Raw genomic sequence first — 19,928 nt, 5'->3', positions numbered from 1 at the left:
GTGTGAGCCTGAGGTATTCGGTCTGGGCTAAATGCCCTGAGTGGACTCTGAACTATTTTTTTTTTTCTAATTAGGAAAACACAGCCCTTTGTAGGGGTACTTTATCTGGTTGTTGCCTGAAAGGTCACTAAATTGTTTCGCTACAGAGAGCTTCTGGCAGGTGAAGCATGTTGTGAATGAAATGAGACGACTTAGCGAAATCGCTGCCCATGCTTCACTTCCTAACCTGGTTCAGCAAATACATTTCCTCAGGGTCCCTCTGAGTTGTATCAGAAACAGATCTTCAATATTTTAAACTTGGTGACACATTTACATACGCTAAAAAATGAAAGTGAAAAGCAATGACTACAATGGTATCCGAATAAATAAAATATTTCTTTAGTTAGAACTAGTTTGAGTAATCACTTTAAGTTTTTGGGCCTAAAAACTCCAAAATGAAATATAACTTCTACTTGATAAGCTTTTTTTTTTTTTTTTATTCTTGCCCGTTTCTGCCAATTCTCAGGGAGGGCGATGCCTTAGGTGAGATTTGGTGAAACACATACTGGTATTCTGCTGAGACCAGGATCCCGGCATCTGATAGTTTTCTAATAATTGAAGCCACCACTGGATACATCACAGGGAAGCTGTGACGTGGCGTAAAGATTGAGGGCTTTGGAGTCAGAAGACCTGGGCTCATGTTGTGCGTGCACTTCTTAGCAGCGTCGTACCCATAAACAGATCACAACTGCTCCGAGCCTTCCTTTCTTCCTCCATAAAGTGGGGATAATAAAACACCTTCAACTTCACAGGGTTACTGAGAGAAGCATATGTGTGCCATACTTAGATGCTCGTATATTAAAGATACGCTATGGATAGATTTGGGATCTCATTTCTTTTTGAAAGGGATTTATACAAAGAGAATGATTTGAATTATGCTTTAAAATGCATATTGAGTTTCTTTACTGAGAGGATGAGAACTTTGTATTAGAATTTACTAGAATTTTGTGTAGAATGACATAAGCACAGAAGGCATCAGCAGAAGCTGAGGAGAGCTGAGATAAGGCTGCGGAAACCCTTGAAACGTCCATTTAGTTGGTTGAGAGGACTGTGGTCTGAGAAGAAAGAGGAATAGCCTGTGTGACACATGTAGAAAAAAAAGGGAAGATATTTTATATTAAAAAAAAAACTACATAGAACTGAGTTTCCATATTTTCAATGTTTTTGGAAACTACCTCTTATATTATTTGAAAGGACAGAGACAGAGAGACTGGGACCAGCGTGGTTTGTGGTCCATGAGGTCTGACCCGTCTGTGTCCAATGGAGTGGGTGAGAATAAAGACGCTGAGAGCCCGTCCTCCTGGTTTAGGCAGAGGGGATGAGGTCAGCGCTTGGTGGAAGGACCACTTGGAGAGGAAAAGCTTAACTGTTCCTCTCAGACTCGGGCAGGGCTGTGAGGAGACAAAAGGATAATTCCAGTACAGAGAATTGTTGAAGATCTGGGGGAAAAACAGAAGGACTTTATGTTTGATAGCTTTGATGTTCTCAGGTTTGAGCACTAGGCTTATGGAGCCCAGAAAGGTTTGGATCAGGTCTTGTGGCAAGTCAATGGGAGAGGAGTGAAAGCATTGTCAACAACAGAGGAGTGAAAGCATTGTTGAGCAGGAGAAAGTATCCAGCAGAGTTTGCTGACTTTCTCCAGCAATATGCAGCAAGCCAGAATTAGAAGTGGGGAAACTGAACCTGAGCCTCGTCAGGCACGGATGTCGGAAATCCAAGCATGATGCAAGTGCAGGCAGGGAAGGAAACCAAGGGTGCTAGAGAAAGCATCACGGCAATTACTAATCCTGGAGATAGAGGATGAGTTGAAAGAGCCCAAGTATGAGAAAAACAAAGGTTCCAGTGGAGGAAGCTCCTAAATAAAGGTGAAGAAAAATTTCTCCAGGAGGGCAGCAGGAAAGCAAGGTGGGAGAAAAGATAGAAGCGTACAGTCAGGCAGAGAATTTAGAATTGGTGATTTTGGGGAAGTCTCCCTTCTCCATAATGAAGGAAATCCAAATGAGCCTCCCTGATGAAGGAAATCAAACAGGTAGATGAAGGGAGTGGTGATGAGGGTGGTAAGAATTGAGAAGGCCAAGAAATTGTAAAGTGAGAGTCAGAAAATCATGTATCCAGGTATCTTTAACACTTTGGATAGATGTGGAGAAGCATGCAGAATATGATGAAATAACTAAGCAAACTTCACCTTAGAGATGCCTGGGCTCACTTCTTGCCAATGCCATTTGGGTGGATTAGATTCACAAGTCCTTTCTTTTTTTGGTGAGGAAGATTTGCCCTGAGTTAACATCTGTGCCAATCTTTCTCTGTTTTGTATGTGGGAAAATCGAAAAAGTAGTCCCTTTAAAAAAGGTACACTTATTTTTGTTAAATTCTATGTATGCCTCTGATTTATCTCGGAGGTTTCAGCTGAAATGTCACTCCCTCAGAGAAGAATTTCCTGGTCTTCTTAATTGGACGAGGTGCCCCTGGGGTGCATGTCCACCCCACCTCTTCCTTCTCCTTGTCCAAGCTCTTAGTACACCTTAGTATAATTCCTCGTGTGAGTTGTGTGCTGGACCGTAAGCACCATGAAGGCAAAGGCAGCATCTGTTTGGTTTCCTGCTCCTCTAGTGACTAACACCCAGTGTACCAGAGAGTGGTTACTCCATAAATATGTGTTGAAAGCATCTATTTCAAGTACCACAGTGAAGTGATGTGGGAAGTAACCTTAGGAGATTTAAGTTCCACTCCCGGTTCTTTCTCTACATAACTGACTTGGAGCAAGTCAATTCGAGAGTTCCTTTCCTCAATTGTAAGATCAGGAGATTAAAGGAGGTAATTGCTAATACTGTTCATAGCTCTATGCTTCTGCGCAATTCCATATTTCTGGGATTGGTTTATATACCAAAGGTGGCAATAAAATATTTAAAATGAGCAAACCACCCAAAGGCATAGTGAATGGGAAAAATTAATACAGAGGAGTTAATTCCCTCTGGCTGTCACTACTATTATGCACTGACTTTGGTAAGCAAGTTTCCAGGGAGAGGAGCTGATGAATACAATACATAAATATATGGCCTTTGGAACCAGAGACATGGCAATTCCCAATTGGAAAACAGTGATGTAAACGGTGGAATCTGGGAGAGGGGAGTAGGATTGACAGGTTTGGAGCCAACAGAAATACTGCCCCCCATTCAATTTCCCTCCGTGAGGAAGGTGTGTGGATGTGTGACTCTATGCTTCCCTTTGCCTCTCTCCTCTTGGGAATTCCTTTACCATCAACTTCATTAGTTACAAAGGCAGCAATCCATATCCAATTTTCTTTTTGTCAGGACTGTTCATGTATAAACTAGTCTCCTTTGTTGGAAACATTTGCAATTAATCCTATAAACCAACAAACAAAAAATGCAAATCTTGTGCTGCCTGCCCCAGCCAACCCCAAGGACTCTAAGGCCTGACCACCATCTATTATACACAAAAACGAACTGAAAGTCCCACTTTGGGCCTAACCTAATTTTCAAGTGATAATAGACATGCATTCCCAGAAGCTCTCTATGCCTCTTGATAGCAACATCCTAATTTCCTTTCTGGTAAATGTTTTAAATAAGAGTTTAGCACCAAAGGAAATTAACCTTTAAATTAATTGTAATTATAAAATGCCATCACTGATTTTTGTCTTCAGCCTAATTACTTTCTATTATTTAAACAAACCTCACCTCCGGTGAGCTTTAAGTTTGTTTCTCTTTCATTCCCGGCCACACAATGCCAACCAATCCTAGCAAAGGCTTCCCTGAGTCTCTGCCGCTAGAGCAGCCTCATTTAAATGTCACACAGGATGTAGGGTTTGCCCCGTGCTCCCTGGTTTACGAGACCCTCGTTCAGCGCTACGTGAAGGCTGCTCAGCTCAGATGTTTTCGTTCTGCATACCTAGCGGCCATGCTTAGAGATGCAGTGTGTTTCAGTTCTCCTGTTAAGGAGCTAGCTAAGCCCAGCCTTCTGTTTCTATTAGATGTCACTTGCAAAACTAAAGCACAACTGGACGTAATGAAGTGGACACGTGCCAGCATCATTTATCAACAGACTTTGAATGTGCAGTCTTCTTTCTCAGCATGTCTCTGCCATGGAGGGCTCTCAGAGTTGTTTCCTGTGCCAGCTCTTTGTCTTGTTCTCATTTATTCTTTTAAGATGGGACTAAGGGATCCCAGCAACTTTATTTTGTGAGCATGTATATCTACATTCGGGTGCTAAAAGCATCCTATTCTTTTGCCACTTAGCTGCTTCCTTTCTCATGTTGTTATCAGTGTGAGTCTAGAGAGAGATGGAGGGGAAATGAGCAGAGAGCACCCATTACAGGTGGCCTGGGTATCTGCAGAATTGGAATAAGCAGCAGAATAATCAAAATGGAAGATTTTTCTTCTAATCGTTTCTGTAAATTTCACCACTTCTTCCATTCACATGCTCTGGCTTTCTTTTCTGTTGAGGCTGATTAAAACAACTTAGGTGGTCTTCATCAACTGGATAACTTCTGTTCAATCCGGACAGAAATATTTTCTGCATAAAATAACTCCGTTATTACACCCTAGTTAAAGGTCCTTCTTTGTTAGTCTGAATTGTGTTACCTCAACATTGATCTAGAAACAAGGTCCTGATTGTTCTGAATCAACAGAGGATAGAAAATGAATCAATTTCTTTCACCCATATTTTTGACTTAGGAATATTAGATTTACTTAAAGATGATCATAATATGTGTGTGTGTGTGTATGAGTGAAAAGCAGTATAGTATAATGGAGAAGAAATTATGAGAAAATAAGAATTAGTGGGTGCTGAGGAATCAGACTCAACTTTGACCCGAATATCTAAATTTAAAAATAAAGCTCATATATTTTCTCCTTAGTACCACAAGGGGGAGTAATTTAACAGCAGGCTGAAAAAGAGACCAGTGCAAGCTAATTTTGAAGACAATGGGAAAACTACACGTCTCCCTGTTAGGCAATGCTCTTGTCACCGGTGGGATCCTGCGTGTGATTGACAGGAGGCAAATGTGTATGCAGGGGTTTGTTTCAGGTGTTGATCATTTATTCAGGCTTTTATTTTCACATGCGACAACATTTTTTTTTCCTTTTCTTTCATTTGTTTAGAAAATGACAAAAGGTGCTTTATTATAATTGGTTATTGATTTACTTAGAATAAACTGGGGTCTAAGGACACGTCACATTTGTTCAGCAGTTTCCATATAGTCCAAGAAATCTTTGTGGAGAGCTGACGGCTTGATGCATTTATTTCCCAGATACTTATTGAGCTTGGTTCCAGGTTGGGGATATGCTAGACGCTGAGGATATAGCTGTGGTCAAGACAGGTGTGGTCCCTGACGGCCTTCCCTCAAACTCTCTCATCCTGAGGGAGTCAATAGGTGCTGTATTCGTGTCAGAAGCTCACGGATAAGCTCAGTGACCTTGGGAAAGTCACTGAATCTTTATGGGTCTATCAAATTAAGGTGTTGAAATAGAGCAGTGGGCAGTATTCCATCATCTAAAACTCTGCAGTATCTTAGTCCAAAAGAAATCTTAAGCAGAATAAAAAGTTGTAAAATTAAATAAATGCAGAGCTCCTGTGCTTTGGGGGTTTTGGGAAGGAGCAAGGTGGCACTTTCTATCTTGGCCCCACTAAAATTCTGTAGAGCATAGCTAGAGATTAGTAGTGTTCAAAGTCTGGGGCTCCAGGCTCTAATAGTATGCGTTTCTGTTGAGTGATGGGGAAAGAAATGGCAAGTTCAGGTTTTGTGGGAGGCTGGCAGATGCAGATAAGATGATTTTATTCAGTCACCTTCAAAATCACAACACAAATGTTATAAAGAGATCATGAAACAATAACATACTAACGATATATCACTCTTTCATTTGATTGCTTGAGTATGATACTTGAAAAGTAAAATAGACACATCATTCTTACAACTCTACCTATCATCCTGGCACCCAAGACCTTGGCACCTTTTTTGAACTGCTAATTGCCTGTCCCTAAGGTTACCTTTGAAGAGCGATTTATAAATAACAAGAAAGAAAGCTCAAGTTACCAAACAGAATGTGTAGTATGGCCCTAACAACCAGATAGAGTGGTAGATAGATAGATAGATAGACAGACAGATAGATAGATAGATAGACATGGAAGGAGGGAGGGTGGGAGGGAGGAAGGAGCCGGAGGGGAAGGTAAGAAGGAAGGAAGGAAGGAAGGGAAGAAGGAAGACTAGGAGAAATATAATACTCTGAAATGTTACCTGAGAACCAGAATTCAGAATTACGGGTCATTCTAATTTTCTATGAGTTGTTTTTGTTTGTCTGTATTTTCTCTACATTCTGCAGTAAACTTGCATTCCTTTATAAGCAGAGAGAAACAAGTATTTTTAAGTGGGGCGTCCTCCTCCTTCCCCCACAAGTGAGAGTGTGTGTGACTGTGCTCAGAGAATCGCATCCAAACTCCAAGATCATGACAGACTGGAAAAATGATCAAAACATAGAGCGTGGAGTTCAATACACAGAAGTGTAGGCCAGCAGGCTTTAGAGGAAAAATCAAACAAAAATAACAGAAAATTATTAGCCTCAGAGAAGTGAATAATTTCCTGTGGTTTGCTTTTCAAATGAAAGAGTCTATCAATCGATCGAGACTTTTATCCCCAGGCCAGTTGATTTTGGAGAATTCAGGACAGGTTTTTGTGCATTTGTGCTTGGTTGACGGGTTTGTGCATGTGTGTATCTACAAGTATAAACATCCAGAGTTCATTTTTTAATGTTTTTTTTTCAAAGTAGGTCCCCTTAGGATATTATTTTTTTTAAAATAACATTCTGTATCTTTCCCCAGATGATTTGAATATTTAATAACATTTGCAAATACGTTGAATTTCTTTTAGTAAAGATAGTGACTACTTAGAAAAATGGACTCATTTTCCAGAGGACCAGTATTCAGTTTTAGTTTAACTATTAAGCCAAAGGTTTATGAGAAAACATAATAAAAATTGAGAATTCATATGATGATTTTTTCTATTCTGGATTAGTGATGTTTTCCATGGCTGCATGTCTTCCTTTCTTTCTTTCCTTCTTTTTTTTGTGTGAGGAAGATTGGCCCTGAGCTAACATCTGTTGCCAATCTTCCTCTGTTTTATGTGGGATGCCACCACAGCATGCCTTGATGAGTGGCGCTATGTCTGTGCCCAGGATCTGAACCTGGAAACCCTGGCCTGCTGATGCAGAGAACATGAACTTAACCAGTACGCCACAGGGCTGGTCCTGCATGTCTTCGTTTTTGTTTTCCTAAGATTGGCCCTAAGCTAACATCTGTTGCCAATTTTCTTTTTTGCTTCTTCTCCCCAAAGCCCCCCAGTACATAGTTGGATAAGCTAGTTGTAGGTCCTTCTGGTTCTGCTACGTGGGACGCCACCTCAGCATGGCACGATGAGCGGTGCTAGGTCCGCACCAGGATCTGAACCAGCGAAACCCTGGGCCACCAAAGTGGATCTTGTGAACTTAACTACTCGGCCATGGGGCTGGCCCCTGCATATGTTCCTTTTAATTGTCACGTCTAACAATGATGACGAAGCAGAGAGATAGATTCTTAGTTCTATCACTTTAAGTGGACATCCAACTGTGGAGCAGAAGAGCTAAGAATTGAGTGAGAGAAGAGCCACGTATATAATAAAAGGCACAGCGGAGAATATTGTAAAAGAGAACAAGTAGAGGGAAATGGAAAAGGCTGGAGGTCAGAAGGAGAACAGCTTGGCTGGTAACATGATACAGTGAAGAGCCATCCACAAAGAAGCTCAGCGAGGGACGCCCGCTCTCCTGGAGAAAGCCTTTTCTCTTAAGACATATCACTGCCTTTTCATGAACAAATATATCAAAGTATGTTGTGATGGTTGTCCCACTCAAATAGGGTTCAAGTGTCCAGGCACACCTTCTGGAGCAGGGTCCCTGCTTTTTTACTGGTGAGGAGTTACTCATCTGAAGACAGATCACCCCACCCTACAGCGGGAGATGCTGACCGGAAACTCCTGCCTGGTGGCCATGAGTGTGGAGCCTGGGAGGCGGGTAGCATTACAGCCTGGAGCCTCTTACCCACAGGCATTTGATGAGCCAGGGAGCCATACCTAGTCCACTCTGTTCCCCACAGGTATTTTCAAATATCCAGGAGTCACATGGTGTGTGTGTGTGTGTGTGTGTGTTTGGATATGGGATGTTATGGATTGAATTGTGTCCCCCCATATTTATATGTTGAATGCCTGACCACCTCCCTACATGATGCATTTGGAGATGGGGCCTTTAAAGAGGTAATTAAGGTTAAATGATGCCATAAGGGTGGGGGCCTGGACTGGTGTCCTTATAAGAAGAGAAGAGACACTGAGGGCATGCACAGACAGAGAAAAGGCCATATGAGGACACAACGAGAAGGCAGCTGTCTATAAACCAAGGAGAGAGGCTTCAGAAGAAACCAAACCTGCTGACACCTTGATCTTGGCCTTGTAGCCTCCAGAATGGTGAGAAATAAATTTCTGCTGTTTAAGCCCCCTAGTCTGTTGAATTTTGTTATTCCAGCCCCAGGTAACTAACACATGGGGGCAGGTGTGCCCCCATCTTCCTATTTGGCACCTCTGCCCCGAAGGTGGTTGTTGTCTCCTGGCAGGCACAGCAGAGGGCAGTGGTGGTCTGTGAGCTTGCACATTGGCCAGCTATCACGCTGCGGCTCTGGCTTAGATAATGAAAGGGCTAGAGATGGAAACTTCAAGGTCCAGTCTTTTTCATTGTAAAAACAACAACTTTGCATTAAAGTATCTATATAAATATTAATCAAACTTGGCTCTAGAAAGGTAAGTGTGATACTTTTTAAAAGGAGAAACAAAGAAAAGAAACTTCTCAGGCATTTGCTGTGCCCGCAGTCTTACTCCCTATAGGTCAACGATGAGTCATTGCTGTTTCGTGGAGTCCCGGTTTGAGTCTTTGCTGATGGAGCCTGAACCCTCTCCACTGCTCCCCAGAAGTTTCTCCTCTGAAGCTATCTGGCTACACTTGCTGCTGAGGCCTGAAGTATCAGAACAGAGCACATCGCTGGTCAGCTTCCTATTAACATCAAAAATACTTTACTCTTTCAGTTGCCACAATTGGGCCCTTATCTCCACAATCCTTTCTCAGCACAGATGCAGAACCAAAACCGTTCTCTGTTTCTCACGAGGCTCTGAGGAACGGAAACTGAACTAATTAGGCAAGCGGAAAGCTAGCCCCTGCCCCTGCACTCCACTGCCATCTAGATGCTTCACTCAAATCCACAGCAGGTCTGAATAGACACACAGAGATCCCTTCCCTGTTCACATAGACACTGAACTTTCCCCATACTTTAGGGCTTACTGTCTGAGAGCATTTGTGTGTATTTTACTTTCATTTTGCCAGAATGCTTTCAAAGGATTAAAATAATTTTCTTTATAATATAATGACCCAAAATTAGAAATTTCAAACCTTTTTTATACTCTTGAGCATTGGAAGCCACATGTTCTAGGCAGTGTCTGGAGGTGAACATACAGACAAGTGACCAAGACAATGATAATACATGGGAAATATCAGTCCACAGCATTGTTCTCAACGAATACTCATAACTGTCTTGTGTGAATGACCACAAGTAAATGTACCTAACTGGACAGAGATTTGGCCCAAAGGAGCATGTCCTTCAGGCTGGTTAGTGGCCCCAGGAATGTCTTAGGTAAGCTTCAGTCTACTTGCATGTAAAAATAAAAGTAGTTCCTATCTTACCCACTGAGCAAAAAGACTAAAATTAGAAAAATTATCTATGAGAAGTCTGCTTATGTTTTAGATTAACAAAGGCAGATAAGGGGTTGCGGTCAAAATATATATAAAGACATAAGCATTATTTTTTGGAGTTTTTGGGAAAATAGTTTATTAGATGCTTGAAAGATAAAACTGACCTTCCAAAAGGTATTTGTGACTTCACAAACCCTTGGATTTACACGGCTTTGGTCAACATTTGATCTAGAACAGAATTCCCTAAAATAATTCCCTTATTCTCTGGAACATGAAGATTTCTTGTGAAAAAGAGTTTTGTGTTTGCATGTTTGGGATATTAACCAAACTTTTGATTTCTATAAATTGATGCCTTAGCAGCTACAAAATGACCACTGGCTGCTTCCCAACTAAACTTAGCTCACCTAAAACCTCTGGCGACTTTAGATAGCCTCAAGCCATATTCTCTAACAGTTGCGGGAACACGAGTTTCATGGGGTGCCCCTTTCAAACTGCTGGCCAATCCTGAACCCACTTACTCTGCATTCCTTTCCCTGGAAACCACAATAAAGGCGCTTGCCCACAGTTCTGCTCTCTCTCTGCCTTGTCACCAAACCTACTGCTTCCTGAGTGGCCCCGCGTGGCATGTGATGTTCTCCCCAGGGAACTGTGAGTATAATGAAACTGGAAAACTCTTTCTGGTTTCTCTCTTTCATCTGCATTGGCTTCTCTCTACCTCACCCACATAATATGGTTAAAACAAAACTGTGAATTAGGAAAAATCAAACATATTTCTTTACTGCAGGACTCTCAGAGATGTTAATATGTAAATGTGCATTCTAAATTTTCACTGATAAACTTACTTGGCTTTGGAATCTCTTTTGAACGGTATATCTTATGGATCTAGCTTTACTGAGATCCCCTTGGGGAGGCACTATTCTAGAGAGATACTGATTATCTGTCTAGGAGACTTGGTGTGTCAGTATTTTCTGAAGACAAAAATGCACGGGTATCATTGTGAAATGAAATCAAACTATATAGTCTAAGGAAAGCTCAACTCCTATATAAAATTTAATCTGTAGACTTTCCCTTCATCAAGGATTTGTCACAGCAAAGACACTGAATGGTGAAATCTGAATCAACTTACATAGTTTGTGGAGTCCATACATTATAAAATCCATATATCTATTACCCTTCCTAACCTTTGACTAAATCTTTTGTGCACAAGACAAGTGCTTACTAGATGCCTTGTCTTGTATATTCATAAGGCACCTCAACCTCAACTTGTTCAAACTGAACCAATTATCACATCCCCGTTCTATTTTCCTCAAGAGCACTTCCACTTACCCACTCACTCATACCAGAAACCCAGGAATCTTATCAGTCTCTTCCCTGTCCCTTACATGGTACCCATCCACAGCCCCTTAATCACTTTGTTTTAGCATGTCTCATATCATATCTGTCCTCTCCATTTCCAATACTGGTCTTAGTCCGGAACCTCATCATCTTGTACCTTAGTCATTTTCATGGTGTCTAAGTAGACTCTCTTGCCCTAATCTTGCCCCCATCCCAAAGTCTTCCCTTCATACTGATACCAATGTGATTTTTCTAAAGAACATTTCTGATTATATTACTCTCTTTTTATAAGCTACCTGCTAATTGATTTGCCAGCATGTTATACAAAATAAAATCCAAACTCTTCACTCTGTCATAACCATTTTCTACTATCTCATCCATGCTCTCTTTTCCACTCTTCTCTGGGTGCCCACCTCTAGCACAGGATACAATCCAGTCATATTATCTGGCTGCTCTGCCCCCAACATGGCAGGCTGTGATATGCCTTGGTGCTTTTTCACTTTTTGCCTGGGTTCCCTTACTCCCATATCAGGTACCCAACAAATGCCTATTCATCTTTCAAGAGCAAGCTCAAGAGTGTTCTTCCCTCTGAAATCTTTCCTAGTCCCTTTCCTGTCTCCCCTGAGTATGCACTCCATGAAGTTTTATTGTACTTATTTGTTCACGTGTTTGCTTTTCCCTACTAGATGGCAAATTCCTAGAGGTGAAAGATTGTGTATTACTAATCTTAAAATCTCCAAAGCCTGACACAGCACTTGACACACTGAGGAGTATTTTACAAATGTTTATCTAAAGGACCATCATTTCCTTTTACACACAAAATAATGTAAACTATGCATTGTATATTCCTGATTTTCCATCAAATTGAGTGTGATTGAAAAAGAGCCTCTTCTAATTCATCACTTGAGACTGCCTCCTCCTTTCTAGTATGATTGGAAAGTGAAAAAGAAACACACATTTCTCTTTGGGTCTTTTCCTCAAATCATCCTGTGTCAGAGCAGTGGACTCTTGTCTTTTTCCCCACTGTCGAAACCCCAATTGTTAGGAATATTTTTGGAAACCAAGAAAAATGATTCCCAACTCTGATTTTTCCTCAGAGTAAATATAGCTGCACGGGTAAGTATGCTTGATATACCCAGAGAACAGAATTACTGCTTCCAGCCCTCCTATTTCACATCCTCAGGGGGCAAGGAAGGATGAAACCTTCTACCTGCAATTTTTAGAAGAGCAGAGGACAAGGGAGCCACTTGGAGGCTTGTAAGAGAGCATCGCGGTCGACACCCTGGATCAAGCAATAGCACTAAATGCTGAAACTCAGACATAGAGTTCTGGCCATGTGTATCAAATTGTAGGAACAAAAAAGAAATAACGAACATTTGGTTTCCTGAAGACAAATTTCTTGAATTAATCTGAAGTCTGTTCTTTGGAGAATTTTAGTAACTATTGCAAATGGTTGATTATTGAAATTTGTAGCCCTGGGTGAAACTGATTAGTTATCAATACCTAATAAATGAGTTATAAAAAAGAAAACAGGTTAACCACATTTAAACATCACTTCTGTCTCCAATTTCCTCTCTATATTCTCCACTAGCATTGTCATAAGAGGAATAGACTAAAAATATTTTTCAATGAAAAGAAAGGAATATGTTTTCCAAACGGGTGTTTCTGCATCTCTTCAATATGCTGGATACTTTTATGAAAAACATTTCAGCCCGACTGGTACAAATGGCTTATCCCCTGTTCTAATGCTGTGTTGGGGAATATTGTTTGAGAGGTAGGAAGGCTTGGTAGAAGGCAGAAAAGAAGATGCTTTGAACTTGAAAGAAACAGAATAGAGCTTTAATACTCACAGCTGTCCTCTTCTTCAGTTATACATTTCACAACATAACAGGCGTAGATGAACCCTGCCAGCTGAAACAAAACAAAGACGCTTTAGACGTGAGGCAAAGGCAACAGTACCGGACCTCACTGGGGGGTGGCTTTTCAAAGGCATGCAGTTTACGACTAGATTCTGCGTCCAAAATGTTTTATCAGGCTGGATCTTGACTCCAGTGTGGATTCTTGATCCAAGTGACCTCTCTGCCTTATAAACAAACATATTGCTCTGTTTTTCTCTGACCTGAATTTTTGTGTAAGATTTGTTAATTGCCAAGCAATCTAAAATAAGTTATTTGAGGTGCATGAAGAAAAAAGAATTATGGTCATTCGTTAATGTAATAGCATTTCCATTTGTGCCAATAAACTTCTCATTTCCCTTCATTTGCCAAGAGCCTTAGATTCTAAAATTGGACTCTCACTGACCATCAGAAAAATGTTTTGAGGGAAAAATATTAAGGAGGTTCCATGGTATGTTGCATGGACACTTTGTAAGTAAAAAAAAAAAATCTTATTTAGACTTGGACCAGGAACCAAAGCATCCAAGGGTAATTAGGACAACATGCTACAGAGAAGCGCTGCGGTGGACCCTGTGGGTAAGGAGCATCACAATGCATTGAACTGGGATTGCACACATCAAATCATCTTTTCTGAAACATCCTTACAGAAAGGTCCCTATGGTCAGGGAAGTCTTTGCTCAGGGAAATTGGTACCTGTAAAGGAGCATAGCGAAGTCTTTTGATATCCATTCCCTCAGATTGAGCGGTTTTGTATTCCCTCATATCAGTATAATATTTATTTAGTCAATATGAGTGTTGATGGAAAGAAGGAAACTAACATAATTTCCTGATAAGCAGAAAAAAATGTTTTTTCCCCAAAATAATACAGTTTGGGGGAAAATCTTTAAAGATATGCCAGTTTCATCAGAATGATGATCAGAACAGTGATGAAGATTATTCATGATGACAGTTCAGAAAGGCATTGCTCCGGCTGAGTATTGACTCTACATGGTAGTATTTGGTGTGGGGAAGGGGCTGTTAGGAAAGGCTGCAGTCTTCCATCAGGAGGTTAAGGCACAGAGAAAAAAGGAGCTGCCCTGATGGCCTAAGGAAGCCTAATGAAGCTGTTTTTCATCAGCTGAGAGATAACGATCTTTTTGGAAGGTATGAGCAGAACATTTTACGTCAGAGAGTACACTGATAGCTATTTAATGAGCACAGAACTGTTTGGAGACAAAAAGAGATCCAGTTAAAAGGAACTTCAGAAAATCTTTATTGGGGTTTGAAGGAGAAAGCATGTTCTGGCAGATTCTAGCTCTCTTCCAAAGAGAACTAGCATAGGATCAAACAGTGGCTCCTGGAACAGAAGCGGCGACCTTACTTGGGGGAGGAAATGATGGAATAGAAGACCTGCGTAACACATTCCTCAATGGCCTTTCTTTTCAGATCTGGGAGAAGAGGGAGTGCGCACTCCCTCCCCCTCCCCCCGTGTAGTATCTGACCCTGAGCATATGACAGAGAGAGAAATGAAAACAGCACTGATGCTATATTAGCAGTTAGTTTTCTTTTTTAAAAAAATATCAAATTAGCGTTTTTCACTTTGACTTATATGTTGCTGTTGGCAATAAAATAGTGATAATAAGAACTCTTTCCTTATATAAGAGGATCATCAGGATCATTGTTTTTATCTTTAGAATACAGAGTACTATTAAAAACCAGTGTCTCCCATTTGGCTTTAGAAAAGATTTTGATTTGCTCAAACAAAATCACGATTTATAAAAAGAAAACAGACAAGTTAACCACATTTTTGTGATTTGGGCATTTTTATGGGTACTAGAAAAATAGACTAGGCTAACACTTCTTAATTTTTTATCCACAAAGACCCATGAAAATGCTCTAATCACTGAGTGACCCAGTCCAATGGGTACTCTGTCATTGGTACCTGGATCTGGCTATGGTTAGGTGAAGAGGCTATGCATTTTGTTCAGTCCCCTGGGTACTGTCTATAGCTCCTCCCTTTCCTCCACATGAAGTCCTCGCCATCATGGTTCAGTGCTGAGGATTTATCAGTAGTTTAGCTCTTATTTTCCGTTTTAGGTACTTGTTACTTGCATTATCTATAAAGCAATTTTTTCCCAATCACGATTTTTTTTTTGATTCTTACTCATCACTTCATTCCTTTGAAATAAAAATCTAGGTAAAGAGCATTGATGAATTCTGAGATTCAGGACCAATAAGTTTAGATTCCTCATTGAAGTGTTACTAGTTTCTAGATTATTAACTGAACTACTCTCCCAGATGCAGCCCAGACACTGTATTCTGCTCACCAGAGACCTTTTCATTGTATTTGGTTGCATTCTTTAACTATCAGGGGACCTCCTTTGATATAAAAGGAAATCCTACTGCATTTCATTACAAAAGCTTGCTGATTAAGGGCACTTTAACTTTTAAACTGGTTGCTTCTAAAGACAGATGGAAATTTATTCCTCCAAAATTAATCAAGATTCATAAACCTCTGTTATCTTCCAATTTTCCTACATCATATAAATTTCTATTTAATTTTTACTTCCTTATAGCATTTATAAAATTTGCCTACAGAAAAGGGGTTTCCAATCATTTTTAACAACTCTGAATGCCTCCTGTGATGTGCAACTCTGCTATTTGCTACCTGGGCTGTAAAGATGAGCTAAGCCAAGGTTTCTTAACCTTGGCACCATCGACATTTTGGGTTGAGTAATTCTTTTTTCGTGGGGTCTGTTCTGCATTATAGGATGTTTAATTAGTAGCATCCTACAAACAAGACAGTTGACAACTGAGACAACAAAAGTGTCTGCAGACATTCCCATATGTCTTCTAAAAGGCAAAATTACCACAGGTTAGAGCCACTGCTTTAGACACAGTCCTATCCTGATGGAATTTGCAATTTCATAGCAGGGATATGTGTGTGATTGTAATTTGAAGTAGATTAAGATAAGCACCAGGAGGAAGGAAGAAATTGATTGTCTAGTAAGTGACAAACAGTAAACTGGGGGCTTTCACACATTAGCTCATTAATTCTCACAACCACTCTTGGAAGGATGCTATACGTTTTTGCAGAGGAGAGGTAAAATGGCTCTTGCTTTTCCAGAGTGAGTTCAAGTGGGAAAGCTATGGGTTGTGTTCAGGGAAGAGCCAGTAGTTCCATCTGAGAGTTTGGGGACCTCATACTAGAGCAACAGAAATAAAAGCTGTGAAGGCACATTTGGGCTATAATTGGAGAGCTTTGAGTATGTATCAAATTGCAAATCTGTCATTTTCTACACAATATACTTAAGGAGCACCCTGTCTTCTACTGAAAAAGTGTAAAAGTTTTCATGAAATAAACATCCTTCCTAACGTGATCCTTAGCTCCTTTTCTAGCCTCCTCCCCATCACTCCCGGTCTCAGAATTGATGCTGTGGGGACCTGGAATTGGCCACCCCAAGATATGTCTCTTTGGCATCAGGATTATTTGAGGCTGATTGCTTTTGATAAACTGGGACAGGCAAGGAGGCTCTGAGGAATGGAACTTGCCCTTTGTTAGGACACCTTTACATTTGTAAGGTAATCTCTATCTGTAAAAGGTGCCTCCCTCTCTGTACCAGAAAGAAGAAAGGAGATGACCTTCTCTCTAAAAACTCTTAATTAATACTAAAGGCAAGGACTTAAATCTGCATTTTATTGTGCTAGTCTGGTAACCTCCTGTAACTAACTTCCCTCCCCCTCCCAACGTTGGCATTTCTTTAAGGATTAAGCATCTTTCCTTAGGCTAGGAACTGATTGCTGCGCTCACCTGTGACCGCCCAGCTCCAGACAATAGACTTGCCTCCGGCTACGCCCTCTGAGATAGCCGACCACTACCTGCTGTGTCCATCAGGGCAATCTTGTGACTATTGTGGGAGGGACATTTCAATCACATGTGAAACATCCTGTTTGGGGGTATATAACCACTATGTGCACCCCACTTCTTTGGTGCCCTTTCTTCCTTTGGGAAGAAAGGCCCCGGGCCATGGTTCCTCATAAAGCTTTGTTTAATTTTCTCTTGCTATTCTGTCTCATGTGAATTTAATTCATTCTCCAGCCAGACGAACCCCCATTTGGGAAGAGGAAATGTTCTCCTCCCCTACAATGCCAATATTAAGCTGTTGGTGGTTTGTTAACAAATATAAAGTGGTTTCCCTCCTCTGTTCTTTAACTCATTAACATATTCTGCCAACAAAGCTTGCGAATGCTCTATACCTGCTCCCTCCCCTCCTTGCTCAGCCTTGCACCTTTGAGTAACTGGAACTCATCCTCTAAGACTGAATTGACGTGTTGTCTCCCCAAGAACTGGCAAGTCGTTCCCGGGGTAGGTTGTAGGTTGCACTTTGGAGACGGACCTCGAGAGGTGGGAGGGCTTTGAGAGGGAACGACAAGGGGAAAGCAGAGGACACGTTCCAAGCAGAACTCAGGACAGCTCTGGGAAGACGTGGATTATGTTCAGAGAGGAACAAGTGGCCCCAGGTCAGAGGAGCTGGGTGAAGTGAAGGGAGTAACGGTGCCAAAGCAGAGAACAGTGACCCATGTTGTCATAATAGATCTGAGTACCTGGAATTAAAATAAAATTATTTATTTTAAAGATAGAATAACAATGAAAGGTACCAGAGGTATTACACTAGGCAAACATACAATTATCCACGTGTAAGAAAACCAAAATATTACAGTTGTCTTAGTCTTTGGCATTCAAAGCAGAGCTAAACCTAAATCTTTTTATTTTTATTCATCTTTTCACCTCAATACATATAATATGATTTGTTCACTTCTAATTCACCTGATGGGGAATTACTATCATCTTGATATCATTACCGGCTGAAAGAAAGGATATTTTCTCTCTATAACTAAATCAGGTTAAAATTCTTTTTCGTATCTACAAACCATATTATGATTGTATGTCCCAGAAATTCACTTAGAAGCTAATAGATAAGGGGAAACCAAAGCCTTTGGTAAGTATTTAAAAAGATTCAATTGTAGTAATTGAAAATATAACAACCTTAGTTTCTAAAATAGTATCTTTTGGACTTTTGTTTCCAGGAAGTTGGAGTAGACATCTTTTTCCCCAACCCTCCCAATAAGTACGACTAAATCCCCTGGACATTACACACACACACACACACACACACACACACACACACACACACGTATATGTAGATAAAACACACAAAGGAAGACCCCGAAAGGTGGAAAGAAGGTAGACTGTTTAGGAATCTTGGGACCAAAGGAAGGACATGGGACTGAGTTTTCTATTTTTCTTTTGTCTCATATATACTAGACTTGGAGCTCAAGAAGCCCACAATCCAGACATGCCAATGGGCACAGATAAAAAAGCTGAAACAAAAGCCTGCTTTCTGTAGCCAGAGAATCAGGAAAGGGATAGCTTAGCAAGACGAAAAATTTTTAAGATAATAACAGGTCTTCTTTAGCCAACAACATGGAAAAAACTGCAGCCCCCCTCCCCAAGCACAGCAGCAAATAGTGGAGAGCAAAGATTCCTCGTCAGGCCAGGCTGTGGTGCTGAGAAGTCAGGCAGGAAGCCTAGACTTTTGTTCTTGCCAGGAAGGAGGAAGTCCCCCTCTCTAGTGTCAGTAGGCACCACATGGGGCATCTAGACTTCTAGCCTCATCCTGTAGTAAGAAGGCACTCCTCCCCTCCTAACTCTGGTGGTGTCAGAGGAGCCCTACTGGAGAATCAGAACTTGTATTAATGCCGAGCAGTATTAAGGCCAATCTCATGCCCCTATGGTGTCAGACGAGCAGGAACAAGGCACTCCTACCCCTCCTAGCCTTAGTGGTATCAGTGAAAGCTGAGTAGAGAGCAGGAATTTCCACTCCGTCTCAGCCTTAATGAGAAGCCCTTCCCTCCTTGGGTCTCAACAAAGTCTGAGTGGGGATCCTGGACTTCTAAACTCCACTTGGCAGAAATGAGTCCGTGTCTCTCCTTCCCGTTTCAAAGTGGTATCAAAGGAAGCCAACTAAAGCAGAAGGTTTAGGGAAAATCTAGTCTCATGACACAATACCCAAAATGTCCATGTTTCAATTTAAAATTACTCATCACACCAATAAGGATGAAGATCTCAGCCCGAATGAAAAAAGACAATGAAGGGAAGCTAACACAAAGCTGCAGGACAGAGATGTCAGAATTTCCTGACAAATATTTTAAAGTAGCAATCGCAAAAATGCTTCAACAAAGCAATTATGAACGTGCTTGAAATAAATAAAAAATAAACAGTCGTAGCAAAGAAATAGAGGATATAAAGAAAAACCAAATTGAAAATTTAGAACTGAAAAGATGCAATAACCAAAATAAAAGAAACAACTGCAGAATGGAGGATACAGAGGAAAGAATGAGAGAACTTGAAGACAGAACAATAGAAATACAATATGGACAAGAGAGAAAAAAGTAGACTGAAGAAAAATGAATAGAGACTCAGGGACTTGTGGGACTACAATAAAACATCTAACATTTATGTCACTGGAGTCCTGAAAGGAGAGGAAAAAGAGAGCAGTACAGAAAAAGTACTTGAAGAAATCAAAACTGCTTAAATTTGACAAAAGACCTGAACTTACATATTCAAGAAGCTGAGTGAAACCCAAACAGCATAAACCCAAAGAAATTCACACCAAGATACATGATGTTCAAAATTTGGAAAACCAAAGACAAAAATCTTGAAAACAGAAAGAGGGAAAGATTTATGTATAGCCACTTTGGAAAAGAGTTTCGAGGTTTTTTATAAAAAAACTACATATACAGGGGCTGGCCCCGTGGCTGAGTGGTTAAGTTTGCGCGCTCCGCTGCAGGCGGCCCAGTGTTTCGTTAGTTCGAATCCTGGGCGCGGACATGGCACTGCTCATCA

The 19,928-nt window shown here is 40.8% G+C and overlaps 1 protein-coding gene across 4 annotated transcripts in view; it reads right to left on the bottom strand.

Moving 5' to 3' along the window:
* Nucleotides 1–19,928, bottom strand: part of NKAIN2 (sodium/potassium transporting ATPase interacting 2) — a 919,540-nt gene that overhangs the window by 13,828 nt on the left and 885,784 nt on the right. For all 4 annotated transcript variants that reach the window (XR_001399934.3, XR_006519185.2, XR_011497696.1 and 1 more), the window contains one exon: nucleotides 12,998–13,058. Coding sequence is in view for 1 of the 4 variants with exons in the window: in XM_014852938.3 (XP_014708424.1) it covers nucleotides 12,998–13,058 (61 nt within the window). In the remaining 3 variants the exon portion in view is untranslated. The remainder of the gene's footprint in view (nucleotides 1–12,997; nucleotides 13,059–19,928) is intronic.

This window comes from Equus asinus, chromosome 24 (genome assembly GCF_041296235.1).
Source record: "Equus asinus isolate D_3611 breed Donkey chromosome 24, EquAss-T2T_v2, whole genome shotgun sequence".
Taxonomy (NCBI): domain Eukaryota; kingdom Metazoa; phylum Chordata; class Mammalia; order Perissodactyla; family Equidae; genus Equus; species Equus asinus.
The sequence above is the reverse complement of the archived record's forward strand: the minus strand, read 5'-3'. Positions and strand labels throughout refer to the sequence as shown.